Source organism: Neofelis nebulosa, chromosome 12, assembly GCF_028018385.1.
Source record: "Neofelis nebulosa isolate mNeoNeb1 chromosome 12, mNeoNeb1.pri, whole genome shotgun sequence".
Classification (NCBI taxonomy): Eukaryota; Metazoa; Chordata; class Mammalia; order Carnivora; family Felidae; genus Neofelis; species Neofelis nebulosa.
The window spans coordinates 33,733,316-33,757,389 of NC_080793.1; the positions used below are offsets into that span (position 1 = coordinate 33,733,316).

The 24,074-nt window shown below is 49.4% G+C and overlaps 1 protein-coding gene across 18 annotated transcripts in view; it reads left to right on the plus strand.

Moving 5' to 3' along the window:
* The window catches only part of ANKS6 (ankyrin repeat and sterile alpha motif domain containing 6), a 68,302-nt gene that overhangs the window by 34,749 nt on the left and 9,479 nt on the right, over positions 1–24,074 (plus strand). For 9 of the 18 annotated variants that reach the window (XR_009251553.1, XR_009251558.1, XR_009251554.1 and 6 more), the window contains exons 14-18: positions 3,137–3,253; positions 17,764–17,895; positions 18,212–19,002; positions 20,046–20,133; positions 22,854–22,953. Coding sequence is in view for 3 of the 18 variants with exons in the window: in XM_058694789.1 (XP_058550772.1) it covers positions 3,137–3,253; positions 10,416–10,520 (222 nt within the window). In the remaining 15 variants the exon portion in view is untranslated. Of the gene's footprint in view, positions 1–2,706; positions 2,741–3,136; positions 3,254–10,415; positions 10,751–13,760; positions 14,932–17,763; positions 17,896–18,211; positions 19,003–20,045; positions 20,134–22,853; positions 22,954–24,074 lie in introns of those variants that run through there. The other 9 variants (XM_058694789.1, XM_058694790.1, XR_009251556.1 and 6 more) reach the window with 8 other exon arrangements.

Below are 24,074 nucleotides of genomic sequence, written 5' to 3' on the forward strand. Positions count from 1 at the left end.
TATATCTCATTAGCCAGAAGTTTGTCAATTGACATACTCATATGCAAGGGAAACTCAGAAATACAGTAGTTTAGCTTCATGGAAATGTGCCTAGCTGACAACTAGGATTCTATTACTAAAAAAAAAAGTAGGGCATGAATATTGAAAGGACACAGATGTTTCTGCCGCATCCTGCTAACCCTTCAGAAGTGTTCACATGAGGAGAATTCAGTCTCTGGCTTCTCCAACTAAAATGAGCTGTGAGGATTTGGCAACCCCCAGGGTTGACAGAGGTCAGAGACTGAGAAGATCAGTGCAGATGGGGATGCAGTAGAATATTGATCGATGTGGTCATTCAGTCAGCAGATGCTACTCAGGTCGCTGTCCCCTACCAGTCCTTCTGCCAGTGCCTGACCCTGGGATAGGGAGAAACAGCCAGAGCACTCTGGGAGCCCAAGGAAGGGGCCTATAGAGTGAGGGCCAGAGGAGACCTCAGCTGAGCATAAACTGCGCTTTGAGGGAGGGGAGTGGGGCTAGAAGGGCACCTGGGAAAAGGGAGCAGACATGTGCAGAGAACCAGCAGCACTTTGGCCTGGCCAGGGCCTGACTGAGGCTGGCGCCTCTGGAGCAGAGAGGGCCTGGCCAGCATGGACGTGACCCTCTGAACCACAGTCTGGAGGCAGACGAGGGCCAGCAAGATCTCTGGCCTGTGGCGTGGATGGTGGCCCAGGGTCGGTAGGGGAGTTAGGGGCAGACTCACAGGGAGGGAGACTCCAGTTAGAAGGCCGGGATGGGGAGGCCCCGGGCAAGAGGGCAGAGAGGTGCTGAGGAGCTGGCTGTGGGGACGGGCTGGGGGTGGGTGTGTGGGGAGAGGGGCGTGTCTGGCACTGCCAGGGGCAGGCAGTTTCTGTCAGAACCATGCCACCCGTTCTGTGAGGCCCTCCATCCCGTGTGAGCTGTCATGTCCCAGAGAGACACAGGGAAACGGATAATGCCTGTACCTCAGAGAGCTTGGGGCTCGTAAGGGAGCAGACCCTTCTCCACCAGCTCACACGTGGTTCAGGGTTTGTTTTTATCCAGGAAAGTAAAATGATGGTTAAAATAGAGAAGGAAAGATAGGAGAAATTTCTCAAAAAAAATTGTGTTATTTCTACATACATCAAATGTCTTGAAGAAAAATTTTAAAAATCTTGTTCAGTATCTAAGGGGGAACATAAAACAAAGCCTGCTTTTAAAGTGAATGGCTAACGTGGCGGGGGTGGGGGCTGGCACCTGGGTGGCTCCGTCAGTTAAGTGGCTGACTTCAGCTCAGGTCATGATCTCAAGGTTTGGGAGTTTGAGCCCCGTGTCGGGCTCTATGCTGATAGCTCAGAGCCTAGAGCCTGCTTTGGATTCTGTCTCCCTGTCTTTCTTCCCCTCCCCCACTCACTCACTCTCTCTCTCTCTCTCTCTCTCTCTCTCTCTCTCTCTCTCTCAAAAATAAATAAACATTAAAAAAAAATGAAGGAATAAGGATTTTCAAAAAGTTACAGAAGTTTTTTTTTTTTTTAATTTGTTTTAATGTTTATTTATTTTTGAGAGAGAGAGACAAGAGCACAAGCGCGGGAGGAAAAGAAAGAGAGGGGGACACAATCCAAAACAGGCTCCAGGCTCTGAGCTGTCAGCACAGAGCCCGATACAGGGCTTGAACTCACAAGCCGTGAGATCATGACCTGAGCTGAAGTCGATGCTTAACCAGCTGAGCCACCCAGGCAACTTTACTTTGAATGGCACCAGTATAATATAACATAAAACTATAGTATCTTTATAATTTATAAACGTAGTTTGCAAAGCTTTGCGTAAACTCCCTGTAGAACCTACAACCACCTGTAAGTGAGATGGTGAGAGAATTCGTACATTTCAGGTGGGAAACGGAGGTGAGGTACCTGCCTGGGGCCCCCAGGCAGTAGGTGGGACTTGAGGCTCTGTTTGTCCGTGTGTGCTTCCTCACCCTGGCACGGGCTGGAGATGAGACTGTGGGTGGCCAGAGCCCTTCCACCTCTCCCAGATGACTGCCATTTTGGGGTCTAATACTGGAGAGCCTGTACAGATGACAGAACCTGTTCATTCTTAGGGAGCATCAAGTGCTATTAACAAGGAGGCCGCTGCCCTTGGGAATCCCGGGAGGGAACACTGGGACGGTGGCTGCAGCATCGTAGGGTGACATGAGCCCATGGAGAAGAGCAAGGACTCTTGGGGCCCACTGCCTGGGTTCAAATCTTGGCTTTCACTGACTCATCACGTGACTTTGGGAACTGAATCTCTCCATGCCTCAGTTTCCCTGCCCCCAAATGGGGAATAGTAGTATACTCACCTTACGTTGCAAGGTGTACACGACTTGGTCTGTGTCTTCCCCATCCCCACCTGACAGTGAGACTCCAGGACAGATCTGGGGTGTGTAGGGCTGTCCTCCACCCTGTGTGTGTGAGGGTGGGTGTGCTTGCTTCTTCCAAGCCACATCTGACCTTAGAAGGACAGACTGCAACATATCCATTGTATAGCAGGGAGGCCCATTAATTTTTCGCCTGGAGCTGAGGCCCAAGCAGGAATTTTAGGATTTCACCATTAGAAGCCAAGGGTCGTATGGCTTTGAGTGGCCCTTGTTCTGAGCCCTCCTCCGCTTCAGTTCTCCATGGCCCTTCTTCCCTTTATCGCTTCTGCTTGTTTATTTTCTCTGTCTTTCCACAGTCTGCATCTCCCTTGTCTTCTGGGGGGAAACGTGGTGAGTACCGCCATGTGTGCACCTTTTCTGTGCAGCTCCCAATGTCATCAGAAGTGTAGCAACATTGGAGCCAAATTTCTAACAGCGGATTTGGATTTGCACCACTCTGGCCACCCACGTCACTGTCTCGGAACTCTCCTTCCTTGTTAAATGGTCACGGTCTTTCCAAAATGCACCTGTCCTGAAATTCCCAGCCCTAGAGCTGAGGAGAGTTAGTCCTTCATAATACTTTCAACTAAACTTTCATCATAAAGTCAGGAATTGGAAGTAGTAAATCATCATTAACTCACTACTAATAAACACTAATAGTCCATAATCAAGATATTTCTGTTGTGGTTGGAAAAAAGAGGTGTGGCGTCAAGCAGATGGTAGCAAATCCCCCTTCTCTCTTTCCAGGTGGATATGGAAGCATTCCTCACGCTTACCGACGGCGACTTGAAGGAGCTGGGTATTAAGACAGATGGGTCCAGGCAGCAGATTTTGGCAGCAATTTCTGAACTGAATGCAGGCAAGGTATTGTTCTCAATCTTTTTTTCCAGTGGAGAGCTTCACTACCTAGGATCCCAGGCCCTCAGTGTTCCCAAGGATGTTTATGGTCTGATTTCATCTCCTCTGGAACATCTGGCAGAGGATGGCCCCCTGTGCATGCTTCTCATGACCGAGCACTCACTACCTCCCTGTTCCTCTTCCTGTCCCTTCCCATAGATTCAGCTAAAATATTCCCTGCAGTAATTTCAACCCACATGGCTGGGTATTGCCCTCCAGTGTACAATGGAAACGGAGCCCTTGTTTAATAGGGGCCCTGGAGTCAGGCCCACCTGGGTGTGAACCCACTCCTCCCCTTACTTGCCGTATTACGTAGAAGTCACCTCTCTGAGTCTTGCTTTCCTCATCTGTTGAGATGGCCAGGGACACTGGCTGTTGCCAGCGCCCCTGGTACACACAGACCCGTCAGTCACTGTTGTTGCTGGCATCCTGCATTTTTGTCTAATGTTAAATTTCTGTCTCATCAGCTTTAAACTAAAGATGAACCGTGCTTCCCACCCCCCCCCCAAAGGCATACATGTGAAAACAATTAAAAACCACGTGAGAAGTGGGTCACCACTCACTTTGCAGACCTTAGTAGGACAGTTGCTGTTGGGCTATTCAAGCTCCCTTGAGCTTTGCTTTTTTCTCTAACGCAGGATGGACTTTTCTGTCTCACTCCAACAGTGTGTACGACTTGCTTACCTGTTGCTTTGTCACGCTTTGCCTGACGGTCCCCCTCTTGTAAGACAGTCATGTCGTGTCTGGGGTTTTGCCATTACAGATAGCACCATAATGGATGTCTCTGCCTTGCTCCTTTTTCTTCTGTTGTTTTGTTCCTCAGGCTGTGTTCCACAGTACGAGGTTATGTCAGAGAGCGTGACCGGTCTCATGGTTCTTTGTGTGTTTTGCCGGGTGTGCACGCAAATATTGAACAGACTTAGAGCACCAACAGCAAATAAATATTCATGTAGCACTTTGTCATTCACAAGACACTTCACGTACACTTCCCCAGTAAATCTGAGGAGGCCGTGTCCCCACACTTCCCTTGTCCGGCTGGCTGCTGGCTGGCTGGCGAGGGAGCGGAGCCCCAGGGAGGGAGGTGTGCCCAGGTGGAGAGGTGGGCGGGAAGGCGAGGCAGGACCTGCACCCCGGTCTTCTTCCTGTGTTCCCCCAGCACAGAGCTGCATGGGGGTGGCTCCGGGCCTCCCTGCCGGGGTCGGGGGTGGTGGTTTTTATTGCTGCCGTCGTCGTGATTATTTTGCCTGTTCATAGGCTGTGAGGGGGTCCTTCAGAGTGGTTCAGTTGGCAGTGCTTCCAGCGCTTGCATTTTCCTTTAGTCTTTACTGTCTGTTCTTCTTCTGCTCTTAGTAGCCTGTTCCCAAACACTGCTCACCTGTAACGTGGGCCTGGGCCGCCTCCCTTTAAGATGGGGAAGTTGAGGCTCAGAGACGGACGGTGAGCCCTGGCCCCCAGCCAGCACCGCTTCTGCTCCACTGTAGATGAGGGGGGGAGGGGGGGAGGCAGGCATGGGGGCTGCAGGAGGTAGGCCAGTCTGGGCTGGTAGGAAGGGCACACCCGGGTGGCTCATGGGGCACCGATCAACCGGAGCAAGCACCAGAGTCTTTGGAGCATTAATTTCATCCTGAAAAATAACCCTCGCCTCTCCGCCGTGTCCCAGGCACTCTGTGGGTGTTGAGCACTGAGCACACTTTGCGCCCACCCCTGCTCTGAGCCTGTCACATCTAGTCATACATTTCACTTCACGGAAGCCACTGAGGCCAGTTCCGGTTCATAGATGAAGGAACTGAGGCACAGAGCAGTTAAGGAACTTGCCTAAAATCACATAATTGGTAAGTGGCAGAGCCAGAACTGGAACCCAGAGTTTGTGTGCTGACTACTCTGCTGCTCTGACTCAGTGCTCATTAAGGGGAGCTCCGGACTTCAAGCGGGGGCTGGAAAGGCAAGGTCCTGGAAGACATTCCCAAGGGAGTGGCAGGAGGGCTGGGATCTGAAGAAAGATGGGAACCATGGGGTAGAGGGCTAAAAGAGTGCAGACCAGGAGGAGGGACACACATGTGCAAAGACCCTGTGGTGAGAGGGTGTGTGGTGCATCTCAAGAACTAAAAAAGTGTGGAAGCTGAGAGCAAGAAGTCTGGTGTGAGGGGAGGCCGAAGGGGACAAGTAAGGCCCTCAGGGTGGCTGAGGGGGACCCAGTCAAGTAAGGGCAAGGGCTTTGGGGAGGAGGTAGGTGAGTGATGTGGATGTGGCTCAGGGGTTACAGGACCCTTCATGCTGTGGCCTCCAGGGGCCAGATGTGCGAGCCAAGGAGAGGAGGGTGGTGGGGCAAGCCAAGCCGGTCAAGCAAAGACAGGTAAGGTACTAGATGTAGGGCCAGTGAGGACCATGGAAGGTGTGGGGGGACAGGCCAGGAGCTGGATGCCGCCAGAGCCCGGCCCAGGGCGTGGTAGATAGTAGCTGCGAATGCTTCCAGAACCTCCCCTCTGCCCTTGGCAGCCATGGCCTTTGTGGTCTGGGATCCCAGATAAGAGGCAGACTGGGCTGGCTTGAAAATCTCAGGAAGCTTAACTGCTGCCATAGAGTGGAAGAGCTCAGGTTCAGTCCACAGGAGAACATTTTTCTTAATATTCGTACAAACTGGGACCTTTTTTCTTTTTCTCTCAAACTCATTGCCCCCATACTCTATTTCTGTAACAGTCTGCATCCTGTACCAGACAAAGCCCAGTCTAGAGAAGCAAAAGGCAGGACAGCTGGTGGTGGTGGTCTTGGTTCGGGCTGCATGACAAAGGACGATGTCCTGGGTGGCTTGTGAACAACAGGAATTTATTTCTCACAGCATGGAGGCTGCCAGCGTGGTCGATATCTGTGAGAGTCCTCTTCCATATTGCAGACTGCCAACCTCTCATTGTGTCCTCAGACGGCAGGGAACAGGGAAGCCAGTGCTGTCTTCTTATAGGGGCACTGATGCCATCATGGGAGCCCCACCCTCATGACCTCATCTAAACGCTGTCACCTCCCAAAGGCCCCACCTCTTCATATATCACACCGGGGGTAGGGTTTCACCATATGAATTGGGGGGCGGGGGGACACATTCCTTCCATAAGAGTGATATTTGGGGGCACCAGCTGATCAGCTCCCAACCAGGAGACCTGGGTGCTTCCAACCTGCCAGACTGAGGGTCTGCTCTGTCCCAGCCACATTCTTCCCACGGGCAACGCCCACCCTCAAAGTCAGGTGATTCCGCATGGAAGCGGGTGCAGAGCGAAGTTCTGAGCCACCAAACAAAGTCCTGTGGAAGTGAGCACCATGTATCACAGTGTGCCATAGAACAAAAACATGACTGGGACAATGCTAAATATTACCAAAACAGGTTTATCTTCTGTACTACGTGGGGGTTCCCATTGGAGCTATGTACTGCTTCTCCGCAGGCCAGACGTAGCTTTCTGGAGCCCTTTGGATGGCTTTCCGATGCCCTGGCCCTCAGCTGTTCTGGGCTGGACCTGCCTCACTCTGACTTCAGGGCCTCCTGCCTCTTTCTGGATTGCTGTAGGGCACCAACTCTCCCTTCAATGTTCATACTTTTTCTTTTGCAACCCAACCTCAGCCAGGAGAGTACCCACTAGTGGCTCAGATGCTCTATACACATTCGAGGACCCATGAGAGGACCCATGAGAGAATGGAGGCCCAGATTTCCTTGCCCGCTAGTGTTGTAATGTCTTAATGGCTGTAGTCCACAGCTTGCCAGGCACGAGGGTTGTGCACTCAATCTAGCGGTTTACCAGCAGCTTTTTATTTATTTTTATTATTGTTTTTTAACGTTTGTTTATTTTTGAGAGAGACAGGGTGCAAGTCAGGGAGGGGCAGAGAGAAGACACAGAATCTGAAGCAGGCTCTAGGCTCCGAGCTCTCAGCACAGAGCCTGATGTGGGGCTTGAATTCACGGACCATGAGATCATGACCTGAGCCAAAGTTGGACATTTAACCGACTGAGCCACCCAGGGACCCCACCAGCAGCTTAAAAACAGAATAGGGTAGAAAATATCAACATTCTTTGCAGGTAGGAGGGTAAATTTGTTTCAGTTGTATATATTTGCCCATAACAAGGTTGTGATGTAAAATGTATTTCTTGCACAATCAAAAATAGTTTGAACATTTTAGCTTAAGATTTTTTTTTTAAAACAAATATAAGCCAAAAAAACCTAACTTGGCCATAAAAATATCAGCAAAGCAGTATGGATCCTCAGTCTTACAAGTCATAGATCTGGGTGAACCTTCCTCCTCCAGTATTCAAGTTGTGATAATGTACTTGAGACCGCTTATTAGTTTGAAATGGTTTATATGTTGGAGAAGGTCAATCAGAAATCTCACCTGCATTTCACCTTTGGTTGGTCTTAAGCCTTGCTTCTCTGTATTGCCATTTTTTTGTGATCATCAAAGCAGTGCACATTCATTTTGCTAAATTTGCACAGTGCCAAAAAGGTGAAAAGACTTTTTAAAGAAGTCACGATCCAACCACCCAGAGGCCAATGCTTTTCACATTTGGGACGATCACTGCAGTGTTTTGTGCCAAATGTTTTTCTCTCCGTGGCTGAGATAAATTTGGATCTATAATTTTACATCCTACTTTCTTCGTTTAACATTAAGTATATGCAGTTACCCATGTCATTAAAAATTCTTTTTAATATGATAAATTTGTATGGATATACTAAAATTACTTTATCTTGAATCCCTACTTGTTGGATATGTAGCTATCCAAACTTTCTATTAATAGTGCTGCAGTGGGCAACTTTGTGTATAAGGCTTTCTAATTATCTCCTCCGAATAGATGTCTAAAAGTGGAATTTTGGAGTCAAAGAGTCTAAATCAAGGTATATGGCACTTCTTCCTGAATTACTTTCCAGAAAGAGCCAGTGAACATCCCCATCAGCTGTGGCAGTGTGGTTCCAGCATCAGTGAATCCCTGCCAGTATTGAGTGCTATCAGTTTGTTTTTAAATTTTTATTAATTTGAGAGGCTAAAAAGTGTGCCTTGTTTTAATTTGTATTTCTTTAACTACTAGATAGACTGAACACTTTTTTTCTACTCTTAATGGCCATTCGCTTTTTCCCTTTTAAGAATTATCAGGCAGGTCCTTTGAAGCTCAGGGGTTTTTAAGGGGCAATTATTATCATCATCTTCAATCAGCAGTGGATACAGGGAACAATTATGGTTTTCATCATCTATGGCTCCCTCCTAAGTAGGAGGCAGAGTGCTGGAACCCTGTCTCTCCCTGACCTCGTTTCTCAGGCAATTAAGGCTAAGGTAGTGTTTAATAATGACATTGCTGTCATCCCTCCTGTTTATTTTTTAGCCCTCTGCAGTTTGCACAGTGTCACCCCGTTCATTATCTCGGGTTGAGCCTCATCACAGCCTCAAAATGTCCTACTGTCCCCATTTTATAGATAGGACACCCGACAGCAAGGGGCCCTGCCTGGGATGCCGCCACTAGGGAGCGGTAGAATGGGGACTCAACTGTCCTCAGACTGCCACATCTGGTGCTCTGTCCTCTACCCTGCTGCCTTCAGGTTTGTGTTGTTGGGCTCCTGGGGGTGGGGGTGGGGGGCGGGGAGGCATTTTTCTAGGTGATTTAACTTACTTGGAAGGATTGGCATGCTAGGAGGTCTTCCTGCCGCCTCAGGTGTCCAGGAAGGCCTCAACAGTGGTAGAGGTTCTTGCTCTGGGGTCTGGAGAGTCCACGAAAAGAAAAAGTTTGAAGTTGAGCTCATTCGGTAGACTTTTTTTTTTTTCTTTGTACTCTTAGCAGAAAACAGTCTACCAGAGATTATTCATTTTTAATTTCCTTTACATTTTGATCACCACATTTGTTGGTTTTAAGAATGTGTGTTTGGGAGAGCACCTGGGTGGCTCAGCCATTTAAGTGTCCGATTTCAGCTCAGGTCATGATCTCACGGTTTGTGGGTTCAAGCCCTGCATCAGCTCAGAGCCTGGAGCCTGCTTCAGATTCTGTGTCTCCTTCTCTCTCTGCCCCTCCCAACTTGTGCTCTATCTCTCTCTCTCAAAAATAAATAAACATTAAAAAAACTTCTTAAAAAATGTGTGTTTAGGGGGCACCTGGGTGGCTCAGTTGGTTAAACACCCAACTCTTGATCTCAGCTCAGGTCTTGATTCCAGGGTCATGAGTTCAAGCTCCACCTGGTACGAAGCCTACTTAAAAATGTGTGTGTGTGTGTGTGTGTGTGTGTGTGTGTGTGTGTGTACACGCGTGTGTATGCGTGCATGCACACACGCACTGAGTCCACACTGCTATTCTCTGACAATAAGACCTGTCAGTCTCCTGCTGCCCACACAGAGTCCGCTGTCACCAGCAACCATTTGAGTACCATTGCTATCCCATTTTACAGATAAGGAAACTAAGGCCCAGAGAGATTAAGTGTCTTTTTCAGGGTCACCCAGCTAGTAAATGGGAGGAATGGGATTTGAACCCAGGCTGTTTGGTTCCAGTCCCTGCTCTTAACTTCTATGTATCATTGCCTCTCAGCCAGGTATTTGGTGAAGATGTTCTCTGGGCTCAAAGAAACATCTACATCCTCCCTTTTTCACATCTCAAAACATGTGTGTTAAGGGGTGGGGATGTGGGGGAATGTTGCATGGATAGAGTGAGAAGTGAATCACTGTGGAGAGGAATCTGACAGCTTTTGGGCAGGGGGGAGTGAGGCAGTTGAAACTCTCTGTAGCAGAAAGAAGTTCAGCTCCCACTCAATCCCCTGGAACTCTGAGGGCTAGAAAGACACCCAGTGAGTCAGGGGAGGAAACTTCCCTTGCAGGCCATGTGACCCAGGACAAGTCAGTCCAGCTCCTGGGCTCTGCATCCTGTCCTTGCCTGGGGGATTGGACCCCTGTGTTTCGAGGGCCCTCTCTAGCCTTGCGTGTTGTGATTATGGGTGCTAGGGGACATTCTGACTCAGTGTGTTTTTATTAAACTGAGTACTCTCTTAATCAGATAATTTATTTCCCCATGACACCCATAGGTTTCTAAAGTATTAGTTGAGGATTAACAACACCATGTCAATTGAACTAATAGTTCAAAGATTTAATAAGACTTTGTGTCTGTTTTCAATTTCCTCTACAGGGACGCGAGAGACAGATTTTACAGGAAACCATTCACAACTTCCACTCCTCCTTTGAGAGCAGCGCCAGCAACACCAGGGCCCCTGGAAACAATCCCTGTACATGATCCTCCCTCCTGTGGTCACCATCGTGAGCTTTCTGAATTCCAGTACTGCCCTCACACAGCCAGTGCTCCAGCCACCGTCAGCTCTTTCCCCATTCCCTGAAACAGGCCACACTTTGTCACACCACCGTGCCTTTGTTCACTCTGCCCAGAACACCTGTCTTCCTTCCCTGCTGTAGTAGTTGGTGATGCTTGTTGCTGTAACAAACTCAAACATGGTAGACTTAACCTCACATGAAGTCTGGAACGGCTGCTTGTGCTTGGCAGGTGACTTCACACTGTGATTTGGGGACCCATCTCATTTCATCTTGCAGCCCTGCCATCCCCAGGGACCTCAGCATCTTTTCTTCTGGTTGGCAAAAAGGGGAAAGGGACAGTGGAGAAGGCACAGCCATTCTTAACTACTTTCCTCTTAATTGCCCTTGTTCCATCTGTTCCTTCTCACATTCCATTGGCCTCCAGTAGTCATGTGGCATCATCTGAGTGTGAAGGATGCTGGGAAATGTAGTCTTTGTTTAGGTGATGGCTCCCCAGCAGCAACTCTAAACTTAGCTGGGGCAGCATGTGTTTTGGAGAATGCTTAGCCTTCCCTGACACATCTTTCCGGAAAACTTCTAACTTGTTCTTTGTGATCCAAGTCGCCTGTACAGTGAAGCCTTTCTTGACTCTCTTACATAGAACTAACTTTTCAGCCCCTGGGGTCCTTTACTGCGTGTCTGAAACTCTGTTCTAATGCTTGGCTGCACCCACTGCATACAACATACAACAGGTGTTCAGGATGTGTATGTTGAATGCATTTTTCTTTGTTGCAAGGGCAACCTTTTCTATAGGAAACAAGAGTAAGCCCTCTGTGTGATCCTGGATCCCTTCTTTCTGGCCTAAGTGCCGTCACCTGCAAGATCAGGGCTTGGGCAGGATGATGCTGTAAGTCTATGCTGTTCACCCGTATCACTGTAGGGCTTTCTACACTTCAGGTGGGAGCAGAAGACCCTAATAGATTACACTGTGGAAGGACTTTGGTGCTCACATTTTCTAGACAAAGAGCTAAGCATTTGGAATTTCTCGTATACCCTGTTAATGCTATGTTCCTCAGAAGGGAATTAGTTCTTGTAATTTTCTGCCATGTCATAGTACCTCAGCAGCACCCCGACTTCTAAAATCCAGTAGCTTTTGGAAGTGTTTTCAAGTGAGTAATTTGTTTGGCCAGTGCTTGCTACATTTCTTTTACGTGCTGAATGCGGGGGATACAGAGATGAGCTAGAGCCAGTCCCACCCTTGGGGACCTCGAGAGGCAGGAGAGGGTGTGAACAGATGATCCCAACCTCGAGAGGCAGTATGACAGAGTAGGAAGAGTTTGTACTCTGGACTCGGGCTCAGAGTTCACATCCAGTCCTTCGGCTGGCCAGCTGTGTGGCCGGGACAAGTCACATAGCCTCTTGCCCAGAGCTTAGAGCCAGCGTGCAGAAAGCAATTGGTCTGCACGAAGTAGACAGCAGCCTTCACAGTTTTGGTCTTTGCCACAAGCTCTGCCAGGCCACATGTCCTCGGGAGGTGCAGTCTTTCCTATGCCAAAGGCCTGGTCCCCTCCACTGGCTTCTTGAGAGGCAGTCGTGACCACATAGCCCAGAGCCACCTCATGCTCGCCCTCTGCCTGTTGGGCCAGTACCTCCATCTTCTCATCCCTCCCACTGGCAGCTGCCAACATGCAACATGACTGAAGCGAAAAGGTTTCACTTTGCCTTTGCTGACAGGCATCTTTATAAATGTCCCTCAAATCCTGGCCTTTAATGAGAACTAGTCATAGAGCACCTACTATGTGTGGCAGCTTGACTGCAGTGTCCTCCGTCCTCACCGTCATGCGGGAGAATCCTGCACATCTGAAAGACAGAGTGCAGCTGCGTGCCAGCAACATAGCCCAGAGGAGGCAGAGCTGGCTTAGAACCGGATCTGGTGTGCTCTGGGCCCCTGCCTTTCCACTGACCCGCGTAGACTCCTGGAGCTGGGAGCATTGGGGATTCTCACTGTTGTAATGGTCTGATCTCTCCAGGGGTTATCAGTGGGCCTAGGGTTGTTTGCCCTTGAAATACGTGGCCCTGGAGTGACATGCCTTGAGGTTTTGTGTCTGCCTCTTGCTGCTGTCCTGTTTTTTTTCATAACCTCTATATTCGTGCAGCTTCCTGTCAGGTAGGTTTGAACATCCATCATATACAAGGGCTGTGCTGGAGGAGTCTGCTTTCCACAGTTCAGACTCCCATGATTTCATCTGATGACACCAGACAGAGCTGGGCTGATTCCCAATTTGCAGACGGGAAAACTGAGGCTCAGGACAAGTGTCTCTCTTGTCTTTCTCACTAGACTCAAGTTCTAAGGCAGTTTGTGGAGTGGTGAGAGATTCCTGGCACCCATTCTGGGCCATGATCTCCCCCTTCCTGGTAGCCCCTCCCATCTCACATGTATTCCTAGGCTGCCTGCAAGGGTCTGTTCTCCTCCACAGTAAATGTTTCCTTTGCTCGATGACCTTCACCAGCATTCCCCAAAATATATTCCTTGGAACACTAGTTCCATAGGATGTTAATGGGTTTTTCATAAAAATAAAGGGAGTGTATATGTGAGAGTAGGATGAGGCTCTGATCAAATAGGTTTGGCAGGCACTGGGTTAAAGCCCAGTTACTGTACTGTCTTGCTGTAGGACATCTCAGAACCCTCGGCACGCCAGTGTGTGTGTTGGGCCTCTTATAAGGGGGTCAGGTAGTACGTAGTATTTCCCATACGTTTGATCACAGTGCTTCTTCATGGTGCTGTTGCAAGACAGACTCCTTGGACGCTGTCTGGGAAACCCTGCTTTAACTAGGACAGCAGTAGCCATGAGGACTCGCAGCCGCTGGGGGGGGAGGGGGGGAGGGCAAGGGGGCACTTGGACTTCAGCCGGGTCAGGGGTCTTCGCTGCTCATCCATCCCCAGCAGCTCTTGGCAGTAGGACATCAGGGTGGGGGAGTCCCTTGACTTTTAGGTGATTGGGACCTTGCTCAGAGACCTCTCCACCTTGGGGGTCTCCTGCAGGGTAGAGGGCATTGGTTCCCAGCCTGAGTGCAGTGTCCTGCCCGGTGGGTGCTGGGTGTCCATGCCACACCCCCACTGGCCAGGGCATCCTCCCACCTTTCTTCCTTTAGGGCCAGACCATTCCATGGAAGCCAGCTAGTTTTGCTAGGAGAATGTTTACTTTTTCATGCTTTTGTTCCCCAGACATTCACTGAGCATCCAGTCTGTGCCTGCCCCTGCTTGTGTTTTGGATCCAGAGATGAAAATACACTCATTCCTGCCTTCAAGGAACCCACAGTGTTTTAGAGGAGACAGGCATGTAAATAAAACATTGTGGTGCCGTGTGAAGAGTCTTGTCATGAAAGCGTGTGCTAGGTCCATGGCACAGAGAATGTCATTTGTGATGGCTCAGGTTTGGCCCCCCAGGAGGGAGCTGACAGATGAGGAAGTGAAAGGGCACCCAGATTGAGGGACAGCCTGTGTGAACTTAGTCTGCATATAGCATTCGTGGGTTACATATTGCTGGAGAGAAGTTAGATACCTGTTTTTCTGATTTGGGGTGTGTGTGTTTCTGTTTTTTATTTTTTTATTTTTTTTATTTGGGTTCTTTTCTTTGAAGTGCATAGAAGCAATCTGTCACCCTGGAAAGAGCACTGAATCTAGAGTCAGCCCTAGCACCGGGGTTTGGCTCAGCCACTTACTGAGTAACAGCGGGCTTGTTTCTTCTCCTTGAATCTCCGTTTCCCTTTTGGTTAGAAGGGGGTGGTGCTCCCCAAGGTGCTGAGGATCAGATGAAAGTGAGAAAGCCCTTTTCACAGCGTGTGGGGCTGTGCAGATCTGAGAGATCACTATGGCTGCACATTGAAATCAATCTCAGTCTCTCTGCCTCTCTCCTTTCTCCACCCCCACGACCCACTTGCCTGGATGTAGCCATGGGTGGGGAGGGGGGAGTAAGACCAGAGGAAGGGGCCTACAGCCAGACGTAGCCCAGCTTAGATGGCTCTGCTGGCATCAGCCCAAGGCTGACAGTGGATCCCCACGCTCCAGCTGTGCCTGACTCTGGGTGTTTGTGTCTCTGGGATTCCCAGCAAGGTGGACAGAAAGAAGCAGGAAGGCTTTCCAGCCAAACTGCAGGAGCTGATCCAGCAGACAAAGAGGAGGCAGGAAACCCTTCCAGTTTTCTCTTACCTTGGAACTGCCCAAGGACACTACTGTGCAGGTCAGGATTGGACTGGGCAGCTCTTGACATCCACACTGACCTTTGCTACCAAGAATATCTCCTGAAGCCTCAGGACCCTTCTTGGGAAAATTTTGCAGCCCATACCGAAGGTGTTGTGAAGCATCATCTGTGCTCATCTGTCTTTGTCCATTTCAAGCAAGATAATCATGTCTTTTTAACTAATAGATCCTGTTCAGCATGTAAGGACACCCGATGTTTTCCCCGATAAAGCCAATACTAAATTCTGTAGGATAGGTCGGAAGATGAATTTCCTCCCTGGAAGATGGGGTAGGTGAGTCACTTCCTCTGGGTGGGTTCTCCTTAGATATTTCTGCAGGGCTTGCCAGGCTCCCTGCTGGCCTCAGGGGGCCTCTGCTCCTCTGTAACATGCAGCCTAAGAGGGGATTAGATCCTGCTTTAAATTTTAGTCCCTTGTCTAAGAGCCAATCTCTATAGATGGTGAGTCACCAACACTTGGGATAACAAGAGAAATAAACACAGAATCACTGGTAGTGGGATAGAGCAGAAGGCCCAGTTCATCTGTCTCCAGCTCCTTCTAGGGTGGAGACCACCTGGGGCTCCCTTCTCAGGGCCCTGCCCAGTGTGGTGAGCCAGTCCCACCAGGTCCCCAGCTCCTGTCAGAGCCACCTCCCCAGGGCTGATAGACACAGGGCATGGCCATCCTCTTCAGAGGGACCTTGTCCCCCCACCTCCAGGTGGCTGGGGTAGAATTTAGCCTTACCCTAAGTCTTCAGCAAGGCCACCGTATCCTTTGATAAGAGGCCAGGTTGCCATCTTGTTTCAGCCCTGTAGAGTGGGTTTACAGGTTCCTCACCATCAAATGTTACCTTTTTATTATTATTGTTATTTCCATAACAATATGGAAGGATCCTTTGATCCTTCAAAGGATTTTTGTTTGCCAAATGTGTATTAAATAACAGTGAATTTGTCTTCTCGCTTTGATTTTGCTCATCGAAGGCATAAATGCTGCTCAGATTTCTTCCAGTGATAACTATTAGAGCAGGCGCCTGTGGTGTGCGGGGTGCGTCTGTAAGCCGCCTCGCCTCCTTCACAACTGCCCATCAGGCAGCCTTCACATTCCCTTTCTACTGATTCAGTGACTGTGGCACACAGACATTTTTTCATCATGATAAGTGTACTCCTTAATCCCTATCACCTGTTTCAACCACCCCTCCACCCACCTCCCCTCTGGTAACCATCAGTTTGTTCCCCATGGCTAAGTGTTTCTTGATTTGTCTCTCTCTCTTTTTCTCCTTTGTTAATATCTGCACCCAGATATTAACCTCACCAAGGCCCCCCAGTTAACAAGGGACAGTGGGCTTCAATGCAGATCTCACCCCTCACTGTTAGAGGAGCCGCATTTTCTCCGGGCTGTGTTGCTGCCTTGCTGCCTTTCCACACAGAGAGAAACGTTACATTGGTATAAGCCCAGCCAACAGCAAAAATAAAACCTGTTAGTCTATATGGCTTGTTCACAATTTTTTTTGTGGGTGTGCTCATGAAATACTATAAATACCTTGGAGATTCTCTTTGTTTCTTCTAAGAATTCTTACAAGTCCAGGGACTGCCTCATCTCCACCTCCTTTGGTATCAGTATCTCATGTTGGCATGCTCAGCCCTGTAGAACGTATAGGAAGCAGAAGGTGGTGTGGGTTCCAGTCCTGAAGTGGGTGGAGTGAGGCCAAGGTCTGTGAGGCCCCAGAGGATGGAGCAAAGATACTAGGGAGACCATGGGAGTAGAGCCAGCTTTCCCTGAGGAAGAGCATCCAGGAATCCGAGCTACCTGGGAGAGGGAGCTTCCTTCCCCCAAGGCTGGGCAAGCCCATACCAGGGCAGCTGGAGAGGGGAATTCAGACTTTGGATGAGGATGGGACCCAGCAATTGGTTCCCCAGTGACCCAAAGGTGGAGATGAGGGGAGACAAGCGGGTATATAAGGCAGTGAGTTACCTGACACTAAATATATGCATTTTATAGGGTTGACCTCGATGCAAGTCCCTCCTTCTTGGGGAGAAGGGGTGGTGGTGATGGTAGTTTTAGTTTTACTGATGTGTGAATCCAAAAGTCTGAGAAAAATCATTTTAGGTCATTTTTGCAGTCCCTTCCTGCCCTCTGATTCTATGAAAATCTATAAAAAGGGGAGGGGCGCCTGGGTGGCGCAGTCGGTTAAGCGTCCGACTTCGGCCAGGTCACGATCTCGCGGTCCGTGAGTTCGAGCCCCGCATCAGGCTCTGGGCTGATGGCTCGGAGCCTGGAGCCTGTTTCCGATTCTGTGTCTCCCTCTCTCTCTGCCCCTCCCCCGTTCATGCTCTGTCTCTGTCTGTCCCAAAAATAAATAAAAAAACATTAAAAAAAAAAATTTAAAAAAAAAAAAAATAAAAAGGGGAGTGTCTCATCAATAAATTAAATCTAGAATTACCATGTAACACAGCAATTCCACTCCCAACTAGAGACCCCAAAGAATTGAAAATAGGTATTCAAAAAAAAAAACCCCAAAAACGTGTATGCAAATATTCAGAGCACTATTCACAATAATCAGAAGGTGGAAACAATCCAGATGGCCATCAAGAGATGAAGGGGTAAACAAAATTTGTAGCCACACAATGGAGTATTATTCAGCCATAAAGAGGAATGAAATACACCTGCAGTGACACAGACAAACCTTGAAAACATTACACCAGGTGAAAGAAACCAGACACAAGAGACTACATATTCTGTGATTCCATTAGTATGAAGTGTCCAGAATAGGCAAATACGTAGAGATGACCGGAGTTTGGGGGGGCCGAGGAAATGTGGAGTAACTGCTTAATGGGTAGGGGCTTTCCTTTGGGGGTGATGAAAAAGTTCTGGAACTAAATGATATGGTTGTAAATTGTGGGTGTATTTAATGCCACTAAATTGGGTACTTTAAAATAGAGTGGTTAAGTTTTGTATCTATTTTATCATAATTTTTAATAAAAAAAAAAAAGAAGAAAGAAGAGGGGAGCTCATCACCTGGCTGGTTTTCCATCCCTCTCCTATCAGTCTGCTCATCTTCACCTTGTCATCAGTGTGAAAGGTCTGTGACCACCCTGGGGTCTTCGACACTCCCATGCGCACAGGTACACCCAGTTTTCTGTCCCCTTCATCAGAGGGTAGAGATGGGTGGAGGGTCTCAGGCCAGCGTCTCCAGAGCCTATTACAGAAAACCCTCATGAATGAGGTGGGACCACCCCTGTCCCTCGTCCTGGCTCTAGGGAAGTAAGCCCCTTTGGAAGGCGGGGACCTTCTCCAGGCGCCAGGTCACCTCATGTGCTCCAGGCTGCTTGCCCCTTCTCCGGCTCTCATTTCTTTTCCCCAAGCGTCTCAGAGCTTCTCTGCTTCACTTGCTCACAGCTCTTTCAGTTGAATAATTGTCTCTACTTTCCTCACAATCAGAAACACTCCCTTTGAGTCGCAGATGGGTGTTTTCAGAAGCCCTTCTGCGTTGGCATGGACACCCACTGGATGAAGGACTTCTTCAGCTGTTGAGTTGATGCCTCCGAGGGACCCAGGCCCGTGAGCTCCCACTTATCCCACTGCAGCACCCACCAGCCCTGCGCCCCAACCTCCCTCTGCCCAGTCCCACATGTCCCTGCCCTGCCACCAGGGGTCCTCCCAAGACAGCCCCTAAACCACACGCCACAGGCTAATCTCCACTCAGAGTCTGCTCCCAGACTGCGAGCAGGGACTTTATAAATGGGGGAGGCCTTGTGTGCGTGGAGGGGAACCTCAGCCACGAAGAAGGATGTCAGCACTGTCACTGCCGCTTCTGTAGGTTGGCTTCATCTGTGAGGTGACCTCAGAGCAAACTGATTTTAGTAACTTCTCACAAGGGACAGTGATTAAGAACCTGAGTCAGAATCCTCTGAGAGAATGCCCCCCAGGGCAGGTGGGGCCACAGGCTGGGGTGGGGGATGGGGGGGGGTAGTGTGGGTGGTGGGAGTCTTAGGTAAGCAAAGCTCTGTTTCCTCCTTGTTGGAATGAGAGCTGACACGCTCCCTCGGCAGACACTGATGGAACACCGTCAGAGGCACCGGGGATGCACTGAGGGGGGCAAAGCAAAGTCGCCGCCTTCGTGGAGTTTATGATCCACGAGGGGTGATAAAAATCCTGGCTCTCAGGGCAGTGTGAGGATTAACTGAGCTATTCCAAGTCAAGTGCTCAGCACAGTGCCTGACACAGGTTGAGTGCTCAAGGGGCAGCAGCCACTTGTAAGTGTTCATCTTTCTCTCTGTTCCTTGGGGGTCAGGGTGCAGGGAGCCTTGCAGCAGCCACAGTGCAGGGAATATTGTGCTCCTGCCACATGAACGTACCCTGAGTGGGTAGCTGTCAGAGGAGCTGGCTTAGGGACCTGCAACAAGGGCCTGGGATGCACCCAACCAAATGAATTGCAGGCATGAATGGAAAACATTTGTTTATTGCCAAGCAGTGAACTTAGTGCACATAATTGAGTTTACAATCTGCAATTACATAAGGAAGAATACAGAACAAAGAATTGGACACAAAAGCACAAGGTGCAGACTATGTTCTTTAGACCTGTGTAATAGCTCTACTTTGATCCACGTTCTACCGTGTACTTGTACGTGGATCACTTAGCATTCCTAGGTCACCTTGCCTTTTTTAATTTAAGTTTATTTTTCTTTTTAAAGAACTGCATAAGTCATTATCAATGAGTATATTCTGATGTGCAAGATGTGACACATTTACAGTTTTACACCCTCTACTGAGAGCCCTAAGATCAGGTATAGTTTTCACCAGAGCTCTGGGGGGTTCCAGGATACAGAGCCCTGGGCCTGGGGGGCCTGGGGAGTCCTTCTCCTGTTGGAAATCTCCCACCTTGGAAAACTCTCCAGATGGGCTCCTGCTGATGCTCCCAGTGAACTCTCCAAACTTCCTGAGTTTTTGGGCTTATAACTGGAGGCCTATGGCCATGGCTGTCTGTATGGTTGATTGGTAGTAACACTTGGATGGTGTTTTCTTGGAAGCTACAGCCTTGCTACTCAAAGTCTGGTCCTTGGACCAGTAGGCTTGACATCCTTTGGATGCTGGTGAGAAATTCAGGTGTGCCCCACATTACTGAGCCCAAACCTGATCTTCACAAGGCCCCCCAGGGGATGTGTGCACATGCTGTAGTGTGAGAGAGGGCGCTCTCCAAGTACCCTTCCATGCATTAATTTCATGCACAACATCTGCATGAACGCTGAGACGCTGTCATCTTTTACACAGAGAGGGAAACTGGCTCCAACAAGCAAAATGATCCGCCGAAGGTCACATGATGTTTAGAGTAGAACCCAGGCTTCTCACACCTACTGAATCCAGTAAGCGCTGATTGTGCTTTTTTAAAAAAAAAATTTTTAATGTTTATTTCTGAGAGAGCATGAGTAGGGGAGGGGCAGAGAGAGAGGAAGACACAGAATCCAAAGCAGGCTCCAGGCTCTGAGTTGTCAGCACAGAGCCCGATGTGGGGCTCGAACTCACAAACCGCGAGATCATGACCTGAGCTGAAGTCGGTCGCTCAACCAACTGAGCCACCCAGGCACCCCTGATTGTGCTTTTACACACTTACTAATTGAATCCCCTCAGCCATCTGGAAGTATCATTATTACTACTCCATTTCACAGATGAGGAAAATGAGGCACAGAGAAGTTAACTTGCCTAGAGATGCCACAACTTGATCTCGACCCAATATAGGTATAGGATTCACCGCTTAGAAACCCTAAGCAAGTAGAAAGTCTGCAGGCCAGGGCCTTCATATCCATCCTGGCGAAGCAGACCCCACATGAGTTTCAAAGCCATAAAGCCTAGGTTTGAGTCCTGCTGACACGTCTGTGGGCTGAGAAGACAGATGAGCTCATCTCTGAGGCCTTGGTTTTCCTGTCTGTAAAATGGAGAGAAAAGCAAATGCTGTCTGGCAAGGCCCTGGCGAGGAGTAAACGAGACCATAAGTACTGGAGTGTGTTGTAAACTGTAAAGTGCTATGCACATGCCGCTTACTGGCTTTATTCTCCAGGGACCCTGGCACAATGGTGGAAGAGGAAGCAGCTTGGAGAACGGGGAAGTTGCAGTAGGTGGGACTTAGGGGTTGTCATGGGAACCAAAGCTCCGAGGCTGATCAAGGCAGGAAATACCATCTGGTTTTAAACACCAAAAAGCCTCAACTCACACTGGACTTATTTCTGTAAACAGCAGAATTAACATCATCCTGTAGCAGTAATGTCAGCCCGGAGCAATCTAGATATTGTCTTTCTGCTGATTTCCCTGGTCAGATCCAGACAAAGCACCTAAGGAACTCCTTATCCATTAGCTGTCACTTCCAAAAAAAAGAAAAAATGTGGGAAAGTCACTTAGTAAATCTGAACTTAAACGGAAAGAAAAGATGCTGGGAGATGCTTTCCCACCCCTCCTAGGCTTTGCAAGCACGGAGGGAAGGCTGGAGATGGCAGCAGTGGAGGGGGTGGGGGCTGGAACCCCAGGCAGAGCTGACCCTGGAAGGGTGCTTAGAGAGGATCTCACCTCCCCTCCAAATTATGAGAGATAAAACAGGCCCAGAATGGGATGGTGCCTGCCCAAGGTCACACAGCAAATCAGTGACAAAACTGAAACTTGCATCTAAGTGTCTCAATGATAAAGTCAGCATTTTTCCTCTTCGCCAATCGCTGCTTCCTTTGGTATTCGCTCCAGCGTTGTCATGTTGCTCCCTGGGAAACATGAGACTGGGGATTTCTCTGGTTCCCCATGGGCTCTGCAAGATGAGAAGCAGAGCGTTTCTTGAGTCCTGCACCTCCCAGGGATTCGACTCAGGAAGCCATTGTTTCTTTGTTGGGAACAACAAGATTTTTGTAGACCACATGAGCCCAAGTGAATCAGGGTGAGATTTTAAAAACAAGAGGGTGATGCCTTTGAGTTTTCAAAATCTAGAGGACTACCCAGCTTTCGTTGGCGGCTCCAAATTCAGCAGAGGTCTGGGGACGAAGGTTTTTTTCATGGCGGGGAGGGGGGACTTGCGCCAGGAATCATTTGAGCTGAGGATCATTCTCTGCTGGAAATGTACCCAGGGTGGCTGCTGCTGTGTAGACTGGCTTACTCTCTCTGAGCCTGTTTTCCTGGGTGCCCCATGAGGCAGATCCCACGTGACCACCTCTGAGGTCCCTTCCGGCTCTGCCATTCTGTGACTTGCTAATCGCTTTTTAAGAAAGGAAAGAAGACCCACTGCTCCTAGAGCCAGCCTGATACTTTGTTCAACAGCCGGCATGGACCCAAGTTGAGAAGCATCAGCATTGGCCCTTCAGCTCCTTGCTGGCTGGGTCCTGGGAATTTCCCATGAATGGGGCTTGGCTGGAAATAGTCGCTATCCAGCCTCAAGGAGCGAGGGACATCTGAGACCACTGTCCCCAGTCATAGCCCCAGGACCCTTAGCCTAAGCTGGCAGGTGACACCCAGAGGTAGCAATGACACAGAGCATGCCTATGGCTGTGTTTACCCCAAGTCACCCTGCCTCACCCTCAGACCCCCAGGTTCTTCCCTCAAGCCCCTCTGTCCTGTGTCGGCAGGTAGCATCATCTCCTGGCAGTGGAGCAGGGGCTGGGGACCTGGGACATCTGGCCCCACAGGCCTAAGGGAAAAACCTCACTCCCGGGGATGGCCTTGGTTTTTCTGGATCCCGCTGTGTTAATGAGAAGCTGCACTCCTAGGGGCTGTCACTCACCTTCTGTCCCTTGGGGTAGGCGAAGTCTTCCCACCCTTTTCCCGCTTGCTCGGAGCCATAGGAACCACCTCACTGCCATCTCAGGGGAGCCCCCAAGTCTCAGCAGGGGATCCCTGGGGCTGCCAGGGCTACAGGAGTGCCTGAGCCGGGGGAGGGGAGGGAAGCTCTGGGCCGCACCATCTGCATTTGGGTTCCCAGGGCAGGAAGAGGGGGGCTGTGGCTCTTTCATATTTCCCAGGAGTTAACTTTTTGGCCTGAAAGAACTTGAGAAATGTCTGATGGAAGAGCCAAAGCCCCCATCCCAGACAGCTCCATGTTTCTGTTGTTTTGCAGGCTCTTTGGCAGCTTCCCGGGCGTGATCTGAAATGGGCCCTGTATGTGGAGGGCAGGGAGAGGAAGGAAGGAAGAGGAAGAGGCAGGCCCCTCCAGATGGGTAGGTGGCAGGTTTGATAAGCAAGAGAACTTACATGAGAGGCTTGTCTTGGATGCCGCAAGACGGGTAGATCTCCGCACCCACCCACCACCTCTTAAAAGTTTATTCAGAGGCCTTCACTGGGTTAAGTCATGTATACAGCCAGATGGTCTTAACACCACCTTGCTATCCCAAGGCCATGTCCTTGGGGCAGCTCCTGGGAGCAGGGAAGGCAAGAGGAACCCGCAGTGCAAGGACAGGGGAGGGACGGGGAGCCTCTCGTGTTGGGGTCCAGCTCCCAGGTCAACCAGCGCTCATGTCCCCTTGGTGACCTCCTCCGACAGTTTCCAGTCCAACTAAGGGCAAGGGCATAGCAATCCTAGTTGTTTAAGCCTGGGAACTGACTTAACCTCTCTGCACCCCTGACTCTCAGTCTTGCCATCTGTAAGATGGGGGTACTAAATTTCTCTTCCTGTGATGGCTGGGAAAATTAAATGAAACAAAGAAACCTTAGTGCCTAGCACACAGTAGGTGCTTTAAAAATCTATAATTGCAGGGGCACCTGGATGGCTCAGTCAGTTAAGCATCTGACTCTTGATTTCAGCTCAGGTCATGATCTCCTGATTCATTCGTGAGTTCGAGTCCCACATCGAGCTCTGTACTGGCAGCGCAGAGCCTGCTTGGGACTCTCTCTCTCTCTCTCTCTCTCTCTCTCTCTCTCTGTCTCTTTCTCTTTCTCTTTCTCTTTCTCTTTCTCTTTCTCTTTCTCTTTCTCTTTCTCTTTCTCTTTCTCTCCTCTGTCTCTTTGTCCCTCCTGTGCACTATCTCTCTCAAAATAAATAAATAAACTTAAAAAAAAATCTCTATCACTAAAGAAAGATCTTTAAAAAATGCAAACACTTCATTTCCACTCTCTAAAGCTTCTTTGGAAAGGTATCCATGGTAAATGTCATTTTCCACGTTGGGGGAACCTGAGCTCAAAGCAGTGGGGTGACTTACGGGAAACCTCAGAGTGGCCACATGCTGGAGTGGGGTCTGTCCGACATGTATCCAAAGCTCCTTCTGTCTCCTCGCAACCATGTACAGCTTTCTGAATACTTTGATGAAATGAGGAGAATGGAAATGAACTTGAGATGCATATA